General features: G+C 43.4%; 1 protein-coding gene across 2 annotated transcripts in view; it reads left to right on the plus strand.

The window, feature by feature from the left end:
- The first annotated feature begins 8,193 nt into the window (after positions 1–8,193).
- The window catches only part of LOC137375330 (annexin A5-like), a 121,530-nt gene continuing 108,267 nt past the window's right edge, over positions 8,194–21,456 (plus strand). Inside the window, exons 1-2 of one of the 2 annotated variants that reach the window (XM_068042345.1) lie at positions 8,194–8,576; positions 8,831–8,857. In XM_068042345.1, coding sequence (XP_067898446.1) covers positions 8,840–8,857 — 18 coding nt within the window. In that variant the 5' untranslated portion in view covers positions 8,194–8,576; positions 8,831–8,839. The remainder of the gene's footprint in view (positions 8,577–8,830; positions 8,858–21,456) is intronic. The other variant, XM_068042335.1, reaches the window with a different exon arrangement.

Raw genomic sequence — 21,456 nt, forward strand, 5'->3', positions numbered from 1 at the left:
TATGCAGAACAAGACAAGAAGGTGGTAGACAAGTCACCAGAGCCAGAGTAACAGGGCGAATGAGTAGTGAAAGAAACCAAAACATCCATACCCTGGAAGATGACAATGGGTTTGAGAACATGATAGACATAGGAACCATACAATTGCATGAAATGTCTGGATGTGACAGTTCCCAGAGAAAAGAAGTTTACACAACCATTCAGATCAGGAAGAGGGTGAGAAACAAACCCACAATGATAAATCTGAAGGTGAAGATTGATAGTGGAGCGCACGCTAATATCATCCCACTCAGACTACACCAAATCTTTCCTGAAAATTTGGAGGAAAATGATTATCCAAGAAAAGGTGCTCTGAAACCAAACAACGTCATGCTAACAGCATACGGGAGAACTAAGATTCGACAGCTAGGAACAACCCAAATCAGAGGGACACACAAAGGAAAAGATGTTAACTGTATGTTCTACGTCACTGAAACAGATGGTCCAGCTATCCTGGGGTTGAGCAGTTGCGAAGAGCTGCAGATTATCTCAGTAAACCATGAGGTGAAGGAGGCGACACTGAGGGTTGAAGACAGTACACCCATTGAAAAGTGCCCTCTGATCAGAAGCAAAGAAGATCTGGTACAAATGTACCCAGAGTGTTTTGATGAGACTGTTGGATGCTGTTGAAGATTTTGAGTATCACATCGCTATTGGATGAAACCAGTGATTCATGCTCCACGCAAAGTACCAGTAGAATTAAAAGGAAAGTTTGAGAGCTCCAAAAAATGAAGAAAAGAAGGTGATTGCCAGAGTCACAGAGCCTACAGATTGGGTAAATTCCATTGTGGTGAGAGAGAAGCCAAATAGAAGGCTGAGAATTTGCCTAGATCCCAAAGATCTTAATAAGCAATAAAGAGGGATCACTACCCTGTTTCCAACACTGGAAGAAATCATACCAGCACTGGCAGGGGAAAAAGTTTTAAGCAAGCCTGTTGCCAGAAATGGCTACTGGAATGTGAAGCTAGATGCATTGTTGACAACATTCAACACACCCTTGGTACGGTACAAATTCCTGCGTCTACCTTTTGGCCTCAAAGGGAGCCTAGATGTGTTCCATCAGAAAGTAGACAAGACATTCATGGGATGCAAAGGAGCAGTTGGCATAGCAGATGATATCCAGATATATGGTGTATATGGAAAAGATCATGACACCCATCTACATGAAGCCATGGAGAGAACCAGGAAAGCTGGGATGAAGCTAAACGCAGAGAAATGCATTGTGAAAGTGACAGAATGCCAGTCCTTCGGAATGGCGTATACACCTGATGGAGTCAAGTCGAGTCCTGAAAGAATCTCAGCCATCTCTGAAATGGAAGCTCCAAGAGATAAGAGAGAGTTGAGAAGTTTCCTTGGTTTGATACAATACATGAGCTCCTTTATTCTGCACATGTTGGAACACAGCAAACCTGCGGGAGCTGATGAAAGAAGATGCAGAGTACCAGTGGTCAGAGTCACATGACAGGAGTTTCAACAAACTCCATAAAGGCTGGATGCAAGGAGACAAGTCTGTCATACTATGGCAGAAAGAAACCTGTCACATCTGCAAGTAGATGCTTCCACCAAGGACAGGGAGCAGCCCTGGTACAAGAGGGAAAGCCAATAGCATTTGCGTCCAAAGCTCTAACATCAGCTGAGACAAAATATGCCAACATGGAAAGAGAGCTTTTTGCAGTTGTGTATGGATGTGAGAAGTTCCACATATATCTCTATGGGAGAAAGTTCATAATGGAGAGTGATCATCGACCACTGGAGCAGATCTACAAGAAAAATCTATGTACATCTATAAAAAAGCAACAGCAAGGCTGCAGAGGTTACTCGAGGCTTCAGAGTTATGATTTCATTCTGAAATATAAACCAGGAAGAGAAATGGTGTGCAATACTTTCATGACAGGCCCCCCCTTTTTATTTATTTATTTTTTTCTTTGTTTATTTTATTTTAGTTTGTTTAGTTTATTTCTACTGTGCCTACCCACTGTTTATTTCATGTTTGTACTTTGGGCCAGGGTTGTTCATTTTTCTGTCAATTAACACCCTCTCTGCACTAATGATTTGTCTTTCACCACACCATTAACATATTGTTTGCCTTTGCTCCATGACCTTCCGGTCAGTTATTCTCTGTGACCTTGTCCTATCTACACCTTCTCTTTTGTTATCTCTTGCCTCACCCCCACTTTATTTGCTTAAAACCTATTACATTTCTAATATTTGCCAGTTCTGATGAAGGGTCACTGACCTGAAACGTTAAATCTGCCTCTCTCTCCACAGATGCTGCCAGACTACTGAGTATTTCCAGCATTTCTTGTTTTTATTTCAGATTTCCAGTATCTGCAGTATTTTGCTTTTATTTATATTAGAGAAATGGTGTTGGCAGACACCCTATTTCGGTTGTCACCACAGAGAAACACGAGATAGAAGATCTAGGTATAAAGATTCATCACCTAGTGAATGTAACATCACAGAAGCTCAGTCAAATTAGAGATGAGACCAGCAAAAACAAGGAGTTACAGATGCTATCTCAGCAAGTGATCTTGGGATGGCCTGATAAGATACAGCATACACAGACAGCAATACGGCAGTACTACTCCATCAGAGATGACATCTCACTAGAAGATGGTGTTCTGCTAGCCAGATTCAGAATAATCATACAATGCAGAAAGAACTTTTCCAAAAGGTACATGAAGGCCAATTGGGAATGGAGAAGTGTAAGCTCAGAGCCAGATCAGCTGTATACTGGATAGGCATATATAAAGATATCGAAAATATGCCGAAATGTATGCCGAAAATACAGAAACACACAGCAAAAAGAGGAGATGATAGCCACTGAAGTACCACCCAGACCATGGCATACTGTCGGAGTCGATTTATTCACACATAATCAGGAATGGTATCTCACAGTCGCAGACTATTACTCAAAATTCCCTTTTATGTGGAAGATGAAAGACTTGAGAGCCACAACAATCATCTCAGCAGTACGAGTTCTGTTCGCTGAGCAAGGGATTCCTGAAAGGTTCACATGTGACAATGGCACCCAATTTACATCCAGAGAATTTAAGGAATTTGTTGACCAGTATGTGTTCAACACCATCACCTCATTTTCACAGTACCCACGGAGACACAGATTTATACAAAGACACATCCAGACGGTCAAAACAACCCTTGTGAAATGCCAAGAGACGAAGGAAGACCTAAACCTGGCCTTATTGTCACTCTGATCCACACCTCTCAAGGCTGACATGAAATCACCTGCAGAGCTGTTGAATGAAAGAAAACATAAGACAACTCTGCCAAGCAAAATACATCCTTCAAGTGACCAGGAGGAAGTGAGACAACAACTCACTGAAGCACAGGTAAGAGGAGAGCAACACTTCAACAAGCATGCTAAATCCCTACCCGAGCTGTTGAAAGGACAAACAGTACATGTACAGGATCCAATCATGAAAACCTGGAGCCCAGCAAAAGTTGTTGGTGAAGCTGAGACTCCAAGGTCATAAAAGCTGATGCTGGAAATCTGAAACAAAAACAAAAAGTGCTGGAAATACTCAGCAGGTCTGGCAGCATCTGTGGACAGAGAAGCAGAGTTAACGTTTCAGGTCTGTTGAGTATTTCCAGCATTTTTTGTTTTTATTACCCCAAGGTCATATATCATTGGGACCGAAACAGGTAACCAAATGAGAAGGAACAGAATCCATATTCGACCTACACCTGAGCTGGAACAACAGAAAAGACCATCAACAACACCGAAACCATCACTATCAAGCAAGACAACATTAACAACATCACCAGCTAGTGACACAACATCGCCTGTACAGCGTGCCAACTCGTCACTGAGAGCAACAAATGCCAAATATACAAGATGGAGGCACAACATCTTACCATCCAAGCGATACCGTGAATAATATTTTTGAGAAAAAGAATACACGCCATAACTCTAAAAAAGGGTTCAGATTAATTCCAAAAGTCGGTTGATAATCTTCTTTAGTTATATTGACAGTTATATTGTTATAGGGACATTATGTTTTAAAGAAAGAGGGATGTTATATATTGCTATACTATCTGTAAAGTGCTTGGAACTAATTAGCTAGGAAATAGTTGTTATGTGTAAGTGTTCCAGTGGGGCCACATTCACGGCTGCACTGGAGAGTCATTTGATATGTAACAGAAAACCAATCTGGCCAGTCCCTACCAGGCAGCATGGTGAGCTGTATTAAACACAAAGAGTTCCAGCCATTCCAAGTCTAAAGTGTGGTTATTTCTAACATCTGGGAACCAGAAAACAACAAGAAGACATAACAGCCCCAATCCTCCCCTGACTCCAACCCTCCTTTTGGCAACTGTCTGAGGCTGAACCAGGCTGTTTGCAACCTTGGTATCATATTTGAGCCTGATTTGAGCTTCTGACCACAGAGCCGTGCTATCATCAAGACCGCCTACTTTTACCTCCGTAACATTGTCTGACTCTGCCTCCGCCTTGTTCGTTTGTTAATGTCATCTTCTTCCCAGATGGTTGACTGTCATGGATCTCCACCTCTGTCTGACCTGTGCTGTCCTTACGCATTCTGCATAAGTCAACTGCATCCAGTCCATTATACCCATCATCCATTTTCTTCTCTGCTTTCCACTCCTACTTTTTCCACCGATCTTTCCTTCCAATTATTGTCTCTGTCTGCCTTCTGTTCTAATGATTATTGTATCTTTCTTTCGTTGATGTTATGCACTAATTTCCTCTATTCTTGAGCTATTTCCAGCACTTCCTCCTTAGTCTTTTTCGCTGTGTAAGCTATGCGAAACATCCTCCTATATGTCCACATCTCAAATGCATTGAGCTAATCCATAGTTTCTTTGTTTGTTGTCCATGTCTCAGAGGCATGTAACATAGATGACAAAATGTAGCACCGCAGCATTCTTTTCCTAAGATTCAGGGTCAGTTTCTTTGATAACAAGTTCTTCATACTGACAAAGCTGGTATTGGCTATCTTAATTCTCCTTCCAGCCTACTCCTGCTCTCAATTACATCTCCTATCATCCGTGATAAGATGCCCAAGGTATGTAAACCTTTTACAATATAATGTGCTGGAAATACTCAGCAGGTCTGGCAGCATCTGTGGAGAGAGAAGCGGAGTTAATATTTTAGTTCAGTGACCTTTCATCAGAACTGCTTATCTGCTGCTAAAACCCTCATCCATGCTTTTGTTAGCTCTTAAATTGACAATCCCAAAGCTATCCTAGCCATCTCCCACTCTCCATAAACCTTAACTCATCCCAAAACTCAGCAGTCTGTATCCTAACTCACACCAAGTCCTGTTCATCCATCACTCTTTCTGACCTACATTGGCTCCCAGTCTGGCAATGCCTCAATTTTAAAATTCTCATCCTTGTTTTCAAATCCCTCCATGGCCTCCCCCTCCCCATCTCTGTAATTTCTCTAGCCCTACAACCCTCATAGGTCTCTTGTTCCTCTAATTCTGGTCTGTTGCGCATCCCCTTTTCTAATCAGCCCACCACTGGTGGCTATGCTTTCAGCTGCCTAGGCCCCAAACTCTGGAATTCTCTCCCTAAACCTCTCCACTTCTCTACCTCTCTTTTCTCTTTTAAGACATACCTTGAAACATACCTCTTTGAACAAGTTTTAGTCACTTTTCCTTATATTCTTATGTGGCTCAATATCAAATTTTCTCTGATAGTGCTCCTGTGAAGCACCTTGAGACATTTTATTCTATTAAAAGCGCTATATAGATGCAAGTTGTTGTTATATGATTTTGTTTAGTGATCACAAATGTGTCGCCAAGTTGCACAACAGCATGTGTCAGGGCAGGGGAGAATGGAGAAGAACAATTAATTTGTCTTGCCTGCAATTCTGAATGCCAGAAAATTGTTCTGGTGGTTAACTGTCTCAGGACAAATGTTAACATTGTGTTAGGTGCATGAACTCAGAAACCAAAATGAACACTAATTTCCAATCTTAATGGTATTCAAGTGTTCCCAGGACTCGCATGTTCACAATCTTGTACCCGATTGATGTAGGATAAGTGATTCCGATGATTTTACTGGACATTAGGTATGTAAAAGTGCACCAGACTGCTGAGGCAGTTGGCTCATTTCGCATAGCAGAGAATTAAAGTGATCCCACAGATTGTCTGGGCTCTTTCTAAGCTATAATGTCACACCCAACATAAAATATAGAACCCATGGGATAAAAGCAAAATACTGCAGATGCTGGAAATCTGAAATAAAAACAAGAAATGCTGGAAATACTCAGCGGGTCTGACAGCATCTGTGGAGGGAGAAGCAGAGTTCACGTTTCAGGTCCGTGATCCTTCTTCAGAACTGGTAAATATTAGAAATGTGAAATGTTATAAGTAAGTAAAGCGGGGGTGGGGCATGAGATAACAAAGGAGACGGTGTAGATAGGACAAGGTCACAGAATAGCTGACCAGAAGGTCATGGAGCAAAGGCAAACAATATGTTAATGGTGTGTTGAAAGACAAAGCATTAGTACAGATAGGGTGTTAACAGACTGAAAATTGAACTGCCGCAAGTACAAAACATAAAAAAAAAGTGGGTAAGCAAACTGAACAAACTAAAATGAAATAAAATAAACACAAAAAAACCCCATAAATAAATAAATATATAAAAAAAGAGAAAATAACTAAAAAGTAAAATGAGGGGCCCGTCATGCTCTGAAATTATTGAACTCCATGTTCAGTCCGGCAGGCTGTAGTGTGCCTAATCGGTAAATGAGCTGCTGTTCCTCGAGCTTGCGTTGATGTTCACTGGAACACTGCAGCAATCCCAGGTCAGAGATGTGAGCATGAGAGCAGGGGGTAGTGTTGAAATGGCAAGCAACCGGAAGCTCAGGGTTATGCTTGCAGACTGAGCGGAGGTGTTCGCAAAGCGGGCACCCAGTCTGCATTTGGTCTTCCCAAAGTAGAGGAGACCACAGTGTGAGCAGTGAATACAGTATACTACATTGAAAGAAGTACAAGTAAATCACTGCTTCACCTGAAAGGAGTGTTTGGGGCCTTAGGCACAGACCAGGCAGCACAGTGGCGCAGTGGTTAGCCTTGCAGCTCCAGTGACCTAGGTTCAGTTCTGGGTCCTGCCTGTGTAGAGTTTGCAAGTTCTCTCTGTGACTATGCGAGTTTCTACTGGGTGCTCTGGTTTCCTCCCACAGCCAAAGACTTGCAGGTTGACAGGTAAATTGGCCATTGTAAATTGCCCCTAGTGTAGGTAGGTGGTAGGAGAATTGAGGAAAGTTGGGGATGTGGTAGGAAATATGGGATTAATGTAGGATTGGTATAAATGGGTGGCTGATGGTTGGCACAGACTTGGTGGGCTGAAGGGCCTGTTTCAGTGCTGTATCTCTCTATGACTATCTGTACTAATGCTTTGTCTTTCAACACACCATTAACATATTGTTTGCCTTTGCTCCATGACCTTCTGGTCAGCTATTCTGTGACCTTGTCCTATCTATTACCTTCTCCTTTGTTATCTCTTGCCCCACCCCTGCTTTACTTGCTTATAACCTTTCACATTTCTAATATTTGCCAGTTCTGAAGAAGGATCACGGACCTGAAACATTAACTCTGCTTCTCTCTCCACAGATGCTGCCAGACCTGCTGGGTAGAACCCATGTACACCAAAAATACAAACTGATTTGCAACAACTCAAGATTTACAACAAAACTGCAGTTACATATGTAGAATGTTTGATACTACATAGCCTGTTACTCCACAAAAAATACAGGAAAATAAGACAAGATATAGGGAGATCTTAGTCACCTGTTAGAGTCAAGGTAAGCAGACATTGGCAGGGCGTCAATGACACCAAGGGATATGGGGATAGCGCGGGAAAATGATGTTGAGGTAGATGATTAGCCATGAATGGCCTACTCCTATGTTCTGTTCCTATTAACGGTACAATCAAAGAGAGCAAAGGAGCATCAGGGAGACATTCCAAAAAACATTTCTGTTCCCTTCTTTATTTGGGACCTGCAAACACAGGAATCTCTATAGGGATGTGGCACTGTAAAACTCCATCTGCTGGCACTGGCTCTGCTCCAAAATAGTCCGGTTTCAGAAGCTTTGCTAATTTGTTTTTGGAATGTCCCGTCACGATTAGATCGTTGGCTTAGAAGTTAGAAGCTTAATCTATTTCAACCCAAAGAAATACCTTCAGTTGTATCGAATGTAGTAAAATCTTTCGAAAGCCGTTAAGTTTCCTTAACTTTTGTGACCTACTGTATCGTTTGTAAATCAATTGATTGGACCGAATCACTGAGGCAACCCTGTTGGAGCGAATGAAAGTAATAAAAGGAAAGATTGGAAAATCTCCCACTGGATTGAACTACAATTCCCAGCTGGATTGAACTACACTGTCAAATTACACTATTTCCTCAGGCAGGGTGGGGTCACTTGCAGCTGTACGAATTGGAAAGTATGAGCTCACAGTTCTAGTGGTTTTTTATTTGAGTTGTGCTTTTACAGTCCTGGGAGAAATCTTTGCAGAGCTCGACAACGCGGCATTCCTTCATTGTAAGTATGTTTAATAATTTTTTAGAACAAAGTGGGGGCAAGGGATAGGGGAAAAGCAAAGAGCAGAATTTGTCTTTTCTTCCCAGTTTATCAGAATTGGTGTAAAGTTACCAAGATTAGAATTTGGTTGTATAATTGGTTAAAAAAAACAAAATGGTGACCTGCAAGAAACTTTGAAGTGATATTTTGTAGATAATTTTTATACAAACGTTCCTTTTGTGGTTACTTCACTAAATTGTTTTTATTTGTTTTGATTAGACTGGAAAAATGTCATCGAAAGGGAAGGTAGGTCAAATATTAGCTGTTCATATACTAGTTATGAAATTGCTGAGTGAAGAACTTTAAATGTACATTTAATGTAGAAAACTTTTCAAATGAATTGCTATGTTTAGTTACAATAACACCAGACTGAATGCTAATCAAACCACCACTTTTCATTTAATACTATGGTTGGCTGAATTGCTGCAGATTGCTTTTTTAGAAAATGGGTGGAAATGTTGAACTAATTCCAAATATTTGAAAAAGCCATAAAAAACTTGAATCCAGAGAGGATGCAGGCCCTCTGGGACTGCTGGATGGATTTCTTTGTACCTTGTTTTGCTTCCCCATCTCTAAAAGTTATTGATGACTTCTCATAGTCTAATTCCATGGTGTTAGTAATCTCTGGCACCTGATCCAAGTGGACATCGTGTGCCCCTTGCCCATGAGCGTCAGCAGGCTATTTGACAGACAGAGGGGGCACACCAAGGCCATTCCTGCAGTTATCTGATTCCAGGGGCCAGAGTTTTAAAGGGCTGTGAGATCAGGACCTGGTGTGGGCACCATTTGAAAATTACGTTTCTGGAGGTTGTCTGAGGATCCCGGTGCCTCCAGGACAGTTTTGAATTTTCAAAGTGCTGGTGGGGGGCAGGGAATAGGGAACACACACTCTGCCAATTAACACCCCATTAAGCTCCTAAGGGGTGGGGTGTTCGGAAAGGCAATTTTAAAATCTGATTTTGGCGATCCCAACTAATCTGGTAGACATTAGGGTTCAGCTGTTAGGGTCACCGCAGAGCAAAAGAAAGTTTGTTTCTATGTGTGTTGAAATGACATTTCAGAGGCCACCTAGCACATGGTTGAGCACTGTATCTCCACTTGGCATCCATGGCAACTTTTCCCTGTCTTTATTGTCCTGCTCCTTTCATGAGCTGCCTGCTTGCCTCAGCAAGGCAGCGACAGCCCCAACATGGCTGCCAGTTGGTTTTGCTACTGGTGCCAGGCAGGCAGCTCCAGCGTCCTGGAGGTGCTTGCACCTCAATTTGGGCACCAAACACGCCTCCTGCCCAATTAGGGGATTAGCATTCAAAGATTGTGTCATGAGAGCAACACAGCTGAAGCCTGGGGTCAGGACCCAGAATTCATCAAGGTGTTGGGTTCCCAACCCTGCTTTGATAATCCAGCTCCACATGTGCATTTCAGTTCTTTTTTTCCCCCTCCCCTGTCCCAATAATACTAAGGCTAATTAAAATGCCAAATTGCAATCCCAGCTGAAATACGCTAGCTCAGCACTGCCTAGGGATTGAACTTGAGAACTCCTTGATATGTTTCGCTCAGATACTGGATAAATATGCTGAGACTTTGTTGGTGTAGGGAGTTGGTGGGGAGGTGCGGAGATGGGACTCATAACATCTGCTTCTTCATTGTTCTGGAACTAATTTCCTTTTTTTCCCCTGAGATTACAGTTTTCATTTAACAGTTAATGATGATCGATGCTGCTTTTGTTTAGCTGAGGGCATTGTGGTTTGAGCTTAATGTTACTCCATAGCATTGTGTCAATGCTGCTCTGATTACACTGTCCTAAAGGCCACACAAGAAAAGATTCATGATTGAAGTGTGGCAACTGTGAACTAGTTCATCTTGATCGCCTGGTTATTGTCGCCAAAAGTCACCGCTGTTGAATTTTGTCAAAGTAGGAATTTGTGAGAAATAAACAGTGAGGTATTACCTTGGTTAGAACTACAGTGCTGCCCTATGTAATTGCTGCTTTATTGGGTTTGTGAATATAACTAAATACATGTACTCTAAATTTATAATTTCTCAGACGAACATTGAACCTCAACACTGGTTATCCTGTTTTTTGTTTAATCTATATGCATTATGTGTGTTTAAAGATTTTTTTAAAATAAAGGAAAGAAGGTACCAGCCCTTCATTTTGCAAGCTGGAATGTCAGAACTATGTTACCTGGCCTGTTGGAAGACCTTACACAAATCAATGACTCTCAGAAGACCGCCATCATTAACAACGAGCTCAGTGGACTCAATGAGGACATTGCAACACTTCAGGAGACACACCTCCCTGCAAGCAGATCTCTGAGAGCAAGACTACACCTTCTACTGGCAGGGTGGGGATCCTGAAGAACCAAGACCGCATGGAGTGGGCTTCGCCATCAGAAACTCTTTGCTCAGCATGATAGAGCCACCTTCAAATGGCTTGCAACGCATACTGCCCATCCGACTGCTCACTGCCTCTGGCCCAGTACACCTATTCAGCATTTATGCTTCAACACTCTGCTCCCCACCTGAAGCTAAAGACCAGTTCTACGAGGAACCCCATAATATCATTAGTAGCATTCCTAATACCGAACATTTGTTCCTGCTGGGGGACTTTAATGCCAGGGTTGGGGCTGACCATGACTCATGGCCCTCCTGCCTTGTGTGCTATGGCATTGGAAGGTTGAATGAGGATGGCCAGAGACTGCTAGAGTTGTGTACCTATCACAACCTCTGCATCACCAGCTCGTTCTTTCATACTAAACCCTGTCACCAGGTTTCATGGAGGCACCCAAGATCACGTCGTTGGCACCAGCTGGATCTCATCGCCACAAGGCGAGCCTCTATAAACCGTGTCCAAATCACACGCAACTTCCACAGTGCAGACTGCGACACCGACCACTCCCTGTGTGGACTGTGACACCGACCAGTCCCTGATGCGCAGCAAAGTTAGACTCGAACCAAAGAAGCTACATCGACTCCAAGCGCCCGCGCATCAACACTAACAGAATTTCTTATCCACAGCTGTTACCGAAGTTTCTAAAGTCACTTGAAAAAGCTCTTCAAAACACTCCTGCAGGGGATGCAGAGACGAAGTGGGCCCACATCAGAGATGCCATCTATGACTCAGCAATGACGACCTTTGGCAAACGTGAGAAGAAGAATGCAGACTGGTTTCAATCTCACTTTGAAGAGCTGGAACCTGTCATAGCCGCTAAGCGCACTGCACTGTTGAACTACAAGAAAGCCCCCAGCGAGTTAACATCCGTAGCGCTTAAAGTAGCTAGAAGCACTGCACAAATAGCAGCCAGGCGCTGCATAAATGACTACTGGCAATACCCATGCGGTCGTATTCAGCTGGCCTCCGACACCAGAAACATCAGAGGAATGTATGATGGCATTAAGAGAGCTTTTGGGCCAACCGTCAAGAAGATCGCCCCCCCCCTCAAGTCTAAATCAGGGGAAATGATCACTGACCAACGCAAGCAAATGGACTGCTGGGTGGAGCACTACTTAGAACTGTACTCCGGGGAAAATGTTGTCACTGATACCGCCCTCAATGCAGCCCAGTCTCTGCCAGTCATGGATGAGCTGGACGAATAGCCAACAAAATCAGAACTCCGTGATGCCATTTATTCTCTAGCCAGTGGAACAGCCCCTGGAAAGGATGGCATTACCCCTGAAATAATCAAGAGTGCCAAGCCTGCTATACTTTCAGCACTCCATGAACTGCTTTGCCTGTGCTGGGTAGAGGGAGCAGTACCACAGGACATGCGTGATACCAATATCCTTAACCTCTAAGAACAAGGGTGACCGCGGTGACTGCAACATCGACTTTGGAATCTCCCTGCTCAGCATAGTGGGGAAAGTCTTCGCTCGAGTCGTTTTAAACAGACTCCAGTAGCTGGCTGAGCGTGTCTACCCTGAGGCATAGTGCGGCTTTCGAGCAGAGATCCACCATTGACCTGCTGTTCTCCCTTTGCCAGCTACAGGAGAGATGCCACGAACAACAGATGCCCCTCTACGTTTCTTTCATAGATCTCACCAAAGCCTTTGACCTCGTCAGCAGATGTAGTCTCTTCAGACTACTAGCAAAGATTGGATGTCCACCAAAGCTACTAAGTATCATCACCTCATTCAATGGCAATATGAAAGGCACAATTCAGCATAGTGGTGCCTCCTCAGACCCTTTCCTGCGAGGTATGAAACAGGGCTGTGTTCTCGCACCTACACTGTTTGGGATCATCTTCTCACTGCTGCTCTCACATGCGTTCAAGTCTTCAAAAGAAGAAATTTTTCTCCACACAAGATCAGATGGCAGGTTGTTCAACCTTGCCCATCTTAGAGCGAAGACCAAAGTATGGAAAATCCTCATCAGGGAACTCCTCTTTGCTGACAATGCTGCATTAACATCCCACACAGAAGAGTGTCTGCAGAGGCTCATCGACAGGATTACGGTTGCCTGCAACGAATTTGGCCTAATCATCAGCCTCAAGAAAACGAACATCATGGAACAGGACATCAAAAATGCTCCATCCATCAATATTGGCGACCACGCTCTGGAAGTGGTTCAAGAGTTCACCTACCTGGGCTCAACTATCACCAGTAACCTGTCTCTCGATGCAGAAATCAACAAGCAACAAGGCGTCTACTGTTATGTCCAGACTGGCCAAGAGAGTGTGGGAAAATGACGCACTGACACAGAACACAAAAGTCTGAGTGTTTCAAGCCTGCGTCCTCAGTACCTCCTCGCTCTACGGCAGCGAGGCCTGGAAGACGTATGTCAGCAAAGGAAGACGTATGTCAGCAAAGGATGACATCTCAACCCATTCCATCTTTGCTGCCTCCGGAGAATCCTTGGCATCAGGTGGCAGGACCGTATCTCCAATGCAGAAGTCCTAGAGGCGGCCAACATCCCCAGCATATAAGCCCTACTGAGCCAGTGGCGCTTGAGATGGCTTGGCCATGTGAGCCGCATGGAAGATGGCAGGGTCCGCAAGGACACATTGTACAGCGAGCTCGTCACTGGTATCAGACCCACCGGCCGTCCATGTCTCCGCTTTAAAGACGTCTGCAAACACGACATGAAGTCCTGTGACATTGACCACAAGTCGTGTGAGTCACTTGCCAGTGATCGCCAGAGCTGGGGGACAGCCATAAAGGCTAAAGAGTGGCGAGTCGAAGAGACTTCGCAGTTGGCAGGAAAAAAGATAGAAGTGCAAGGGGAGAGCCAACTGTGTAATAGTCCCGACAACCAATTTTATCTGCAGCGCCTGTGGAAGAGTCTGTCACCCTAGAATTGGCCTTTATAGCCACTCCAGGTGCTGCTCCACAAAGCACTGACCATCTCTAGGCGCTTACCCATTGTCTCTTGAGACAAGGAGGCCAAAGAAGAAGATGAATGCCTTTAATTAGGCTCACTGCTTTTTAGTATCAGGTACTTGGTTGAGTACAAACTTTGCCCAACAAAGGGATTTTTTATTACATCTAAGGCATTTGATTTCAATGACTTTTTCTCCCAAACAATTCTCATATGCCAGCTCATGTTGCTTTTCATGGAATTTTTCAACTTTATTTGAAACTATGTTGCATTTTCCTGCTTTTAAGCAAGTAGCTGGTATCTGGAAGAGAAACTGACTATGGATTTTTCTCTTGCTGCTTGAAAATTTTATATAAATTATTGGGATTTTTTATAGTGTGAATGATTTTTTTCTAATTGTCTTGAATATGATCTTTCTCCCGTTTTTACAGTTGGCATAATATTTCAGCTAATTATCTGAATTTGCAGCTGTAGGTGAACTCAGTGCCGAGACTCAGTGTAGTGAATATCACTTCAAAGGAAATGGAAAGACGGAGACTTTTAAGTAGAATATAATCTACCATTGACTAAACTAGCAGTAAATCTCCTACCATCCATTCTGTAGGGAAATCCTGTTGCTTCAGTTTTTTTAGCCAGGCTTTGCTCTTTTGTGAAGGAATCGACTGCTGCTGATTCCACGAGTGCCGATTGTAACCCTGCCTGCCTTGCGGGAATGGCATAGCCTTTCCTAACTTTTGTGATTTTTAACTCCTAATTTGTTGGGAGCGTAGAGGCTGCTTGCTACAGGCAAGCTGGGGCCTCATAACTGTTGAAACGTTAGGACTCAGTGACTTAATTTGACACTGACGATTTTCATTCTGAAATATGTGATTAGCTCACAGTATCTAAGCTGCGAGCAAAAGCAGGAGCAGGAGTACCCCCTGTCTTCTCTGGCCTGGGCATCCCTCCTTCCTGACTTATCGAGGACCATTTTGATGGGTTCCTGATGGCATCTGGCTCCTGTCCCAATTCCACACACTCCTGCTGGCATTGACCTCATTCCTGCTGGCTTCCTTGGAGTTAAAGTGACCTGGACCTCGTCCTGAAAACTCTGTGTGGATTCCCAATCGCCCCATACTCTATCTACCTTGCCTGCTCCAAACAGGGCTATAGAATTTTTGTCATTACTCTTCTGTGAATCAACTGGTACATTTTTCTATGCTAAAGACGCTAGATACATGCAAGTTAGTCGTGGTAGTCCTACAGTATTTCTCCAAAGGACCCATCCTTGATATGTGAGCCTAAAAAGCCTATTCAAATGTGGAGACTATTGATGCTAAACTCAATCCTGTGGATGTGCAGCCCCTTTCCAGGAGATGCTGCTGGATAGCGGTCAGGAGGAGGAATCTTGGCTGTAATTCTTTACATTTTTCTAGTCATGAGTGCCAACAGCAGTTGTATGCTCTATACTACCTTCCTTAGCTGAAATCACCTAACTCAGCATAGATCTGGAAGTGAAGGTAAGAACTGGTGTCCTGTAGTGCTCTCACGAGCTATCGTGGGAAGGATGGGGGCGGTTGTGGTGCAAATATTTCAGTATTTTTAATCGTTTCATCTTGCCTCTTAAAGTGACTGTTACACTAATGGTACACAACTTTCTTTTCAGGCAGGTTTGCTCGTTCTAGTTTGTTTAATAATAACAATGATCCTTAATCTATTGAATTTAAATGTTGAATATAGAGTTGTACCACTGTCGGGCAAATATTCTGTACACCCTACAATTTTTATAAAAAACAGCAAGTTGCCAATATGCATTCATGAGTGTGCCCCAATCTTCTTTTATTTGTGAAGAAAATATCACAGAACCATAGAAAAAGTACAACACTGAAGGAGGTCATTCAGCCCGTTGTGTCCATGTCGGCTGAAAAAACTAGCCACCAAATCTAAACCCACCTTCCACACCTGGTCCATAGCCTTGCCGGTTACAGCACTTCAGGTGCATGTCCAGGTACCTTTTAAAAGAATTGAGGGTTTCTGCCTCCACCACCGCTCCTGGCAGTGAATTCCAGACACACACCACTCTGGGTGAAAAAGTTTTTCCTCATGTCCCCTCTAATCCTTCTACCAGTCGCCTTAAATCTGTGTACCCTGGTAATTGACCCCTCCGCTGGGGGAAACAGTCCTTCCTGTCTACTCTATCTAGGCCCCTCACAATTTTGTACACCTCTATTAAGTCACCCTTCATCCTCCTTTGTTCTAAGGAAAAGTAACCCTGTTCTCAGCTGTGGGCTCCACCATGAGCACTTTCTAGCAGTGCTCACTGATAGTGATTGGGAGTAGGAATGTTGGCTTCAAACTCCTTCCCAAAACAGCTGATTGAATTGTTCCAAATTGGATCAACCAACTCAACACAGATTGAAAATAGAACTGGTGCAGGCCTGAGGTTAAATTGCAGTCGTGGTTCTGTTTTTTGTCATTTGGAGCCTGATCTGCATAAGTCAAGTAGGAACCCATGCCTTCCAGCAGACATCCTGTGTACCTGCTAAAGCAGCAGGTTCAAGTTACAGCTTGTGGAAAGGCAGCAGGATCGGACGGGGTTAGGTATTGCTACAATTCTAACTCTGCATCTATCTCGTATCCTCTGGGTGGGCAGGGTTAAAAGCAAACCTAATCTATTTAAGATTTGCCGAGTTGTATCATTCCATAATCCTCAGTTGGTACAACAATTGAAGTAGACTTTGAAGTAAAGCTTTGGTGAGCTAAAAACCAAAGCATTTAACAGTAGCATTTGCTATGCTTATAGCTTCTTGTGTATAGATTTTCTTCTACTTGCTTTATTTGACCATTTGTAGCCTGTCATACAGCTCCTTGTCCTCCTGATTTAATCAATCTCTCTTGTTTTGATTTAGCTGATCTTTTTGGTATGCAATGATTCCAGTTGCCAGAACTTTTTTTTTTAAAGAAAACAGTTCACTCCAAGGAGCAGTTTAAATGTCCATGGTCTTCAATTTTTAAACGTTGATATAGTTGGATTTCTTATCTTGCCCTGTTTCTATCCTTCACTCTTTTTCTCCCCCTTAGACCAATCTGTGTCTACAGTGAGATTATGCAGATAATGGGTTACTACATTTGATTTGACTGTGCTTCGTTTATGACTAATTGAGCTTTCCAATCTAAAGCCAGCCTTCCAAACTCTGGCTAGCTGAAAGTCTTGTTGACAGCTTTGAACATTGCAATATGTTGCTTTGTTGAATAATATTTCTGTATTTGAATAGGAATTTGTTAATGCTGTGTAAAGCCTAGCTGTTGGGGAAACCAGACAGGTTTAGGGGATTTCAAAGTTGAATGCTGAGCGTAAGCCAAGATAAATTAGTATTCCGATTGAAGCCAGTCCGCTTGCTTGGAAAGACAGCACACTTTCCCTAGAAGTGTAGTGGTGGGTTTCTGGATCTTCTAGAATTTGAAGTACTTTGAATTGAGTACAGTAGTTTCATTTAAAAAATATATGTATTTACTTCCTTGGATTGAAGTTCTTTTATCCAAATTAAAAAGGGTAGAGGGGGAAACCTTTAAGACAACAAAGGTGGCAGAAACTAAACCCTGCAGATTTGAAGTGTTGTACTATACACATCTTTTAACACTAATGAAAAATGTATATCAAAAGGGCACTATCCTGGTTAATGCTTCCTTTAGACAAAGAGGACAGGTAAAGCACAGTGGACGATACTAACATTCATGGTCTAGACATGTACAGTACTACCCTTCAACCTATGGGTAATTTTTATTGTGCTGGCTGATGTTTAATTCTTTGTCCCAGTTCAACTCTGTCCTCGAATGTTCTCTTTCTCCCAGCGAACTGATGTAAAAGGGACCTTGTCCATTGTTCTTTGAGGATATAAGTATAATCACTGGTGGGAATGAGTGAGATTCGCACATATGCCCCTCCCCGAATCTTTTGGCCTGAGTTATAACCTCTTCCCGGCTCTAGATCTGTTTTTTCTTTCTTTTTCCCTCCTATTCTCTATATAGTTTCTGTTCCTTCATGTCAAATTTGGCATCTACTCTTTAGACACAAGACTTAAAACCTTGTTCCATTTATACTATTTGGTTTCAAATGACTTTACCTCAAGTACTCGCACCAGAGTTGTCTACAGTTTAAAACTAAACATGGGCATCTTTATAATTTTGATGTTATCTGGAATCAACTGCCATGGCTTTTTCACACACAAATTCTAGAAACTACAGAAATTCCTTTCCATATATTAGTTTCTTCCATCTCGCTTATAAAGTACTGTTTAAGTTTTTTAAGCTCTAAATAACTTTATTTTAAATTGCTTATAACTTTGGAAAACTTGCCATAGCATTAGTGGGCAAATTGGCTTATGATAAGATGACAGCAGCATGACTAATGTGTGCTACCCTAATTCTATATTGCAGGGTGGTTCTCTAAACATTGCTATGAATTTAAAAGAAGAAATAAGTAGCGCTTAAACTGAGTGTCTGTCTGGAAAAAACTATGTTGAGCCACGAAAATCCTCCTGCTAAGCATTAAGCTTCAAACAGCTTGCTGTAAACTGGGAATAAGAACATAAGAACGAGGAGCAGGAGTAGGCAATACAGCCCCTCGAACCTGCTCTACCATTCATGGCTGATCTCATCTCGGCCTCAACTCCACTTTCCTGCCCGTTCTCCATAGCCCTTCAACCCATTGCTAATTAAAAATCTGTCTATCTCCTCCTTTTAAATTTACTCAATGTCCCGGCATCCACCGCACTCTGGGGTAGCGAATTCCACAGACCCGCGACCCTTTGAGAGAATTAATTTCTCCTCATCACTGTTTTAAATTTGCTACCCCTTATCCTAAAACTATGACCTCTCGTTCTAGATTGCCCCACAAGAAGAAACATCCTCTCTCTCTCCTTTGTCAATCCCCTTAATCATCATATATACCTTAATTAGATCTCCTCTCATTCTTCCAAACTCTGGAGAGTCAAGGCCTAAACTGCTCAATCTCTCTTCATAAGACAAACCCCTCATCTCTGGAATCTAGCGAACCTCCTCTGAACTGCCTCTAATGCGACTACATCCCTCAAGTAAGGGGACCAAAACTGATGCAATACTCCAAGTGTGGTCTCACTAATGCCGTGTACAGTTGTAGCAACACTTCCCGACTTCTATACTCTCTTCCTTTAGCAATAAATGCCAAAATTCTATTTGCCTTCCTTTTATTACCTGGGGTACCTGCATACTAGTTTTCTGTGATTCATGCACGAGGACATCCAGATCCCTCTGCACCGAAGCACTCTGAAGTTTCTCTCCATTTAGATCATTTGTCTTTCTATTCTTCCGACCAAAATGGATAACCTCACACTTATCCACGTTAAACTCCATCTGCCAAATTTTGGCCCATTCGCCCAACCTATCCATATCCATTTGTAAATTTCTTTATTGCAACTTTACTATCCCCCTATTTCAGTGTCGTCTGCAAATTTGGCTATAGCTTCTATCCCTGCATCCAAGTCATTAATATAGATTGTAAATAGTTGGGGCCCCACGGACTGAACCCTGTGGCACATCACTAGTTACATCTTGCCAACCAGAAAAAGACCCATTTATCCCACCTCTCTGTTTTCTGTTGATTAGCCAATCCTCTATCCAAGCTAAAATTCCCTGGGGCGGCGCAGTGGTTAGCACCGCAGCCTCACAGCTCCAGCGACCTGGGTTCAATTCTGGGTACTGCCTGTGTGGAGTTTGCAAGTTCTCCCTGTGTCTGCATGGGTTTTCTCCAGGTGCTCCGGTTTCCTCCCACAAGCCAAAAGACTTGCAGGTTGGTAGGTAAATTGGCCATTATAAATTGCCTCTAGTATAGGTAGGTGGTGGGGAAATGTAGGGACGGGTGGGAATGTGGGATTAGTGTAGGATTAGTATGGATGGGTGTTGGTGGTCGGCACAGACTCGGTGGGCCGAAGGGCCTGTTTCAGTGCTGTATCTCTAAACTAAAAAACTAAACTAATAAATTGCCCCTAACCCCATGTGATCTTACCATGTGTGTTAACCTTTTGTGCAGCACCTTATCAAATGCCTTCTGGAAGTCCAGATATACTACGTCTACAGTAGTTATTCACTTTGCTTGTTACATCTTTGAAGAACTCTAGCAAATTAGTCAAACACGAATTTACCCTTCATAAAACCATGCTGACTCTGATGGATTGCGTTGTGACTTTCTAAATGTTCTGTTATTACTTCCTTAATAATGGATTTTAACAATTTCCCAATGACAGATGTTAAACTAACTGGTCTATACTTTCCTATTTTCTGCCTCCCTCCCTTTTTGAATAAGGGCGTTGTATTAGCTTTTTTTCCAATCCACTGGAACGTTTCTTGCATCCAGGGAATTTTAGAATATCTTACACTTGTAAATTGTACAAAACTTGTGGTAGATTCAAGTCCACTGTCGATTCAGATTGTTTCAAATGAGTATTTTGGTAAAGTGACATGATGGGGGAAATTTTATGCTCTTCCCCTGTGGTGGGTTTGGAGGCAGGCGGAGGATGGCAGGGGTTGGGGGGACTCTGCCACTTTTCCGCCACTGCCGAAATTAAGCCTGTGAAAGGCTTTCCCACCCCACCACAAATTGAGGCCCTTAAGTGGACAATTAATGCCCAATTAAGGGCTTCATCCTACCACTGCCGGAATTAGCCCAGTAGCGGCAGGCTTGTCACTGCATGGGGAGCACGCCAACCAAACCCATGCGGATTACTTGCTGGCTTCGGGGGTGGGTGGGGGGGGAGCGGGTGGTGGTGGGGTCCCTCCTTAAAATGCACTTAGTGCTTGAATGAGGATGCCAGCATTGGGAAGGAAGGTGCTCATTGAGAGCCACTCCTGTGCTCTTGTTGCCAACCCCTCTACATCCCCCTCCCCGTGACCTGCACCCCACGAGACCCCTCCCACTCTGACTTCCCTGTGGTCTGGGTCCAGACTGCTCGTCGGCCTCGGGTGGGTGCTCCACCGGCAGCAGCCACATCATGTGCTGTGGCACTGCTCAGTAAAGGAGCTGCCGGCCAATCAGAGGCAGGACTTTCATCGCGAGGTCCTTGATCCCGTGTAAGGCCTGCTGCTGTCCACTTAAGTGCCTAATTAGCACTTGATTCGGTACGTCTCCCACAGAACGGGTTCTTGTTGGCGTATTAGCTGGGAAGAGGATAACCAGGGAAAGAGTAGGACCCATTAGGGACCAAGGGGGAAATCTGTGGGTGGAGCCAGAGGACATTGGTAGGGTGTTGAACGAATACTTCACATCTGTCTTCACCCAAGAGAAAGAGGATTTAGATATGGAACTTAGAGAGAGAGACTGTGAGGTTCTTGAGCAAATTGTCATAGGGAGTGACAAGGTATTGGAGGTTTTGGAAGGCTTAAAAGTGGACAAATCTCCAGGTCCAGACGATTTGTGTCCCAGGATGCTGTGGGAAGCGAGGGTGGAGATTGCAGGGACTCTGACCCTAATTTTTAATTCCTCTCTAGCCATGGGGGAGGTGCCAGAGGACTGGAGAAC

This window comes from Heterodontus francisci, chromosome 1 (assembly GCF_036365525.1).
Source record: "Heterodontus francisci isolate sHetFra1 chromosome 1, sHetFra1.hap1, whole genome shotgun sequence".
In the NCBI taxonomy this organism is placed as follows: Eukaryota; Metazoa; Chordata; class Chondrichthyes; order Heterodontiformes; family Heterodontidae; genus Heterodontus; species Heterodontus francisci.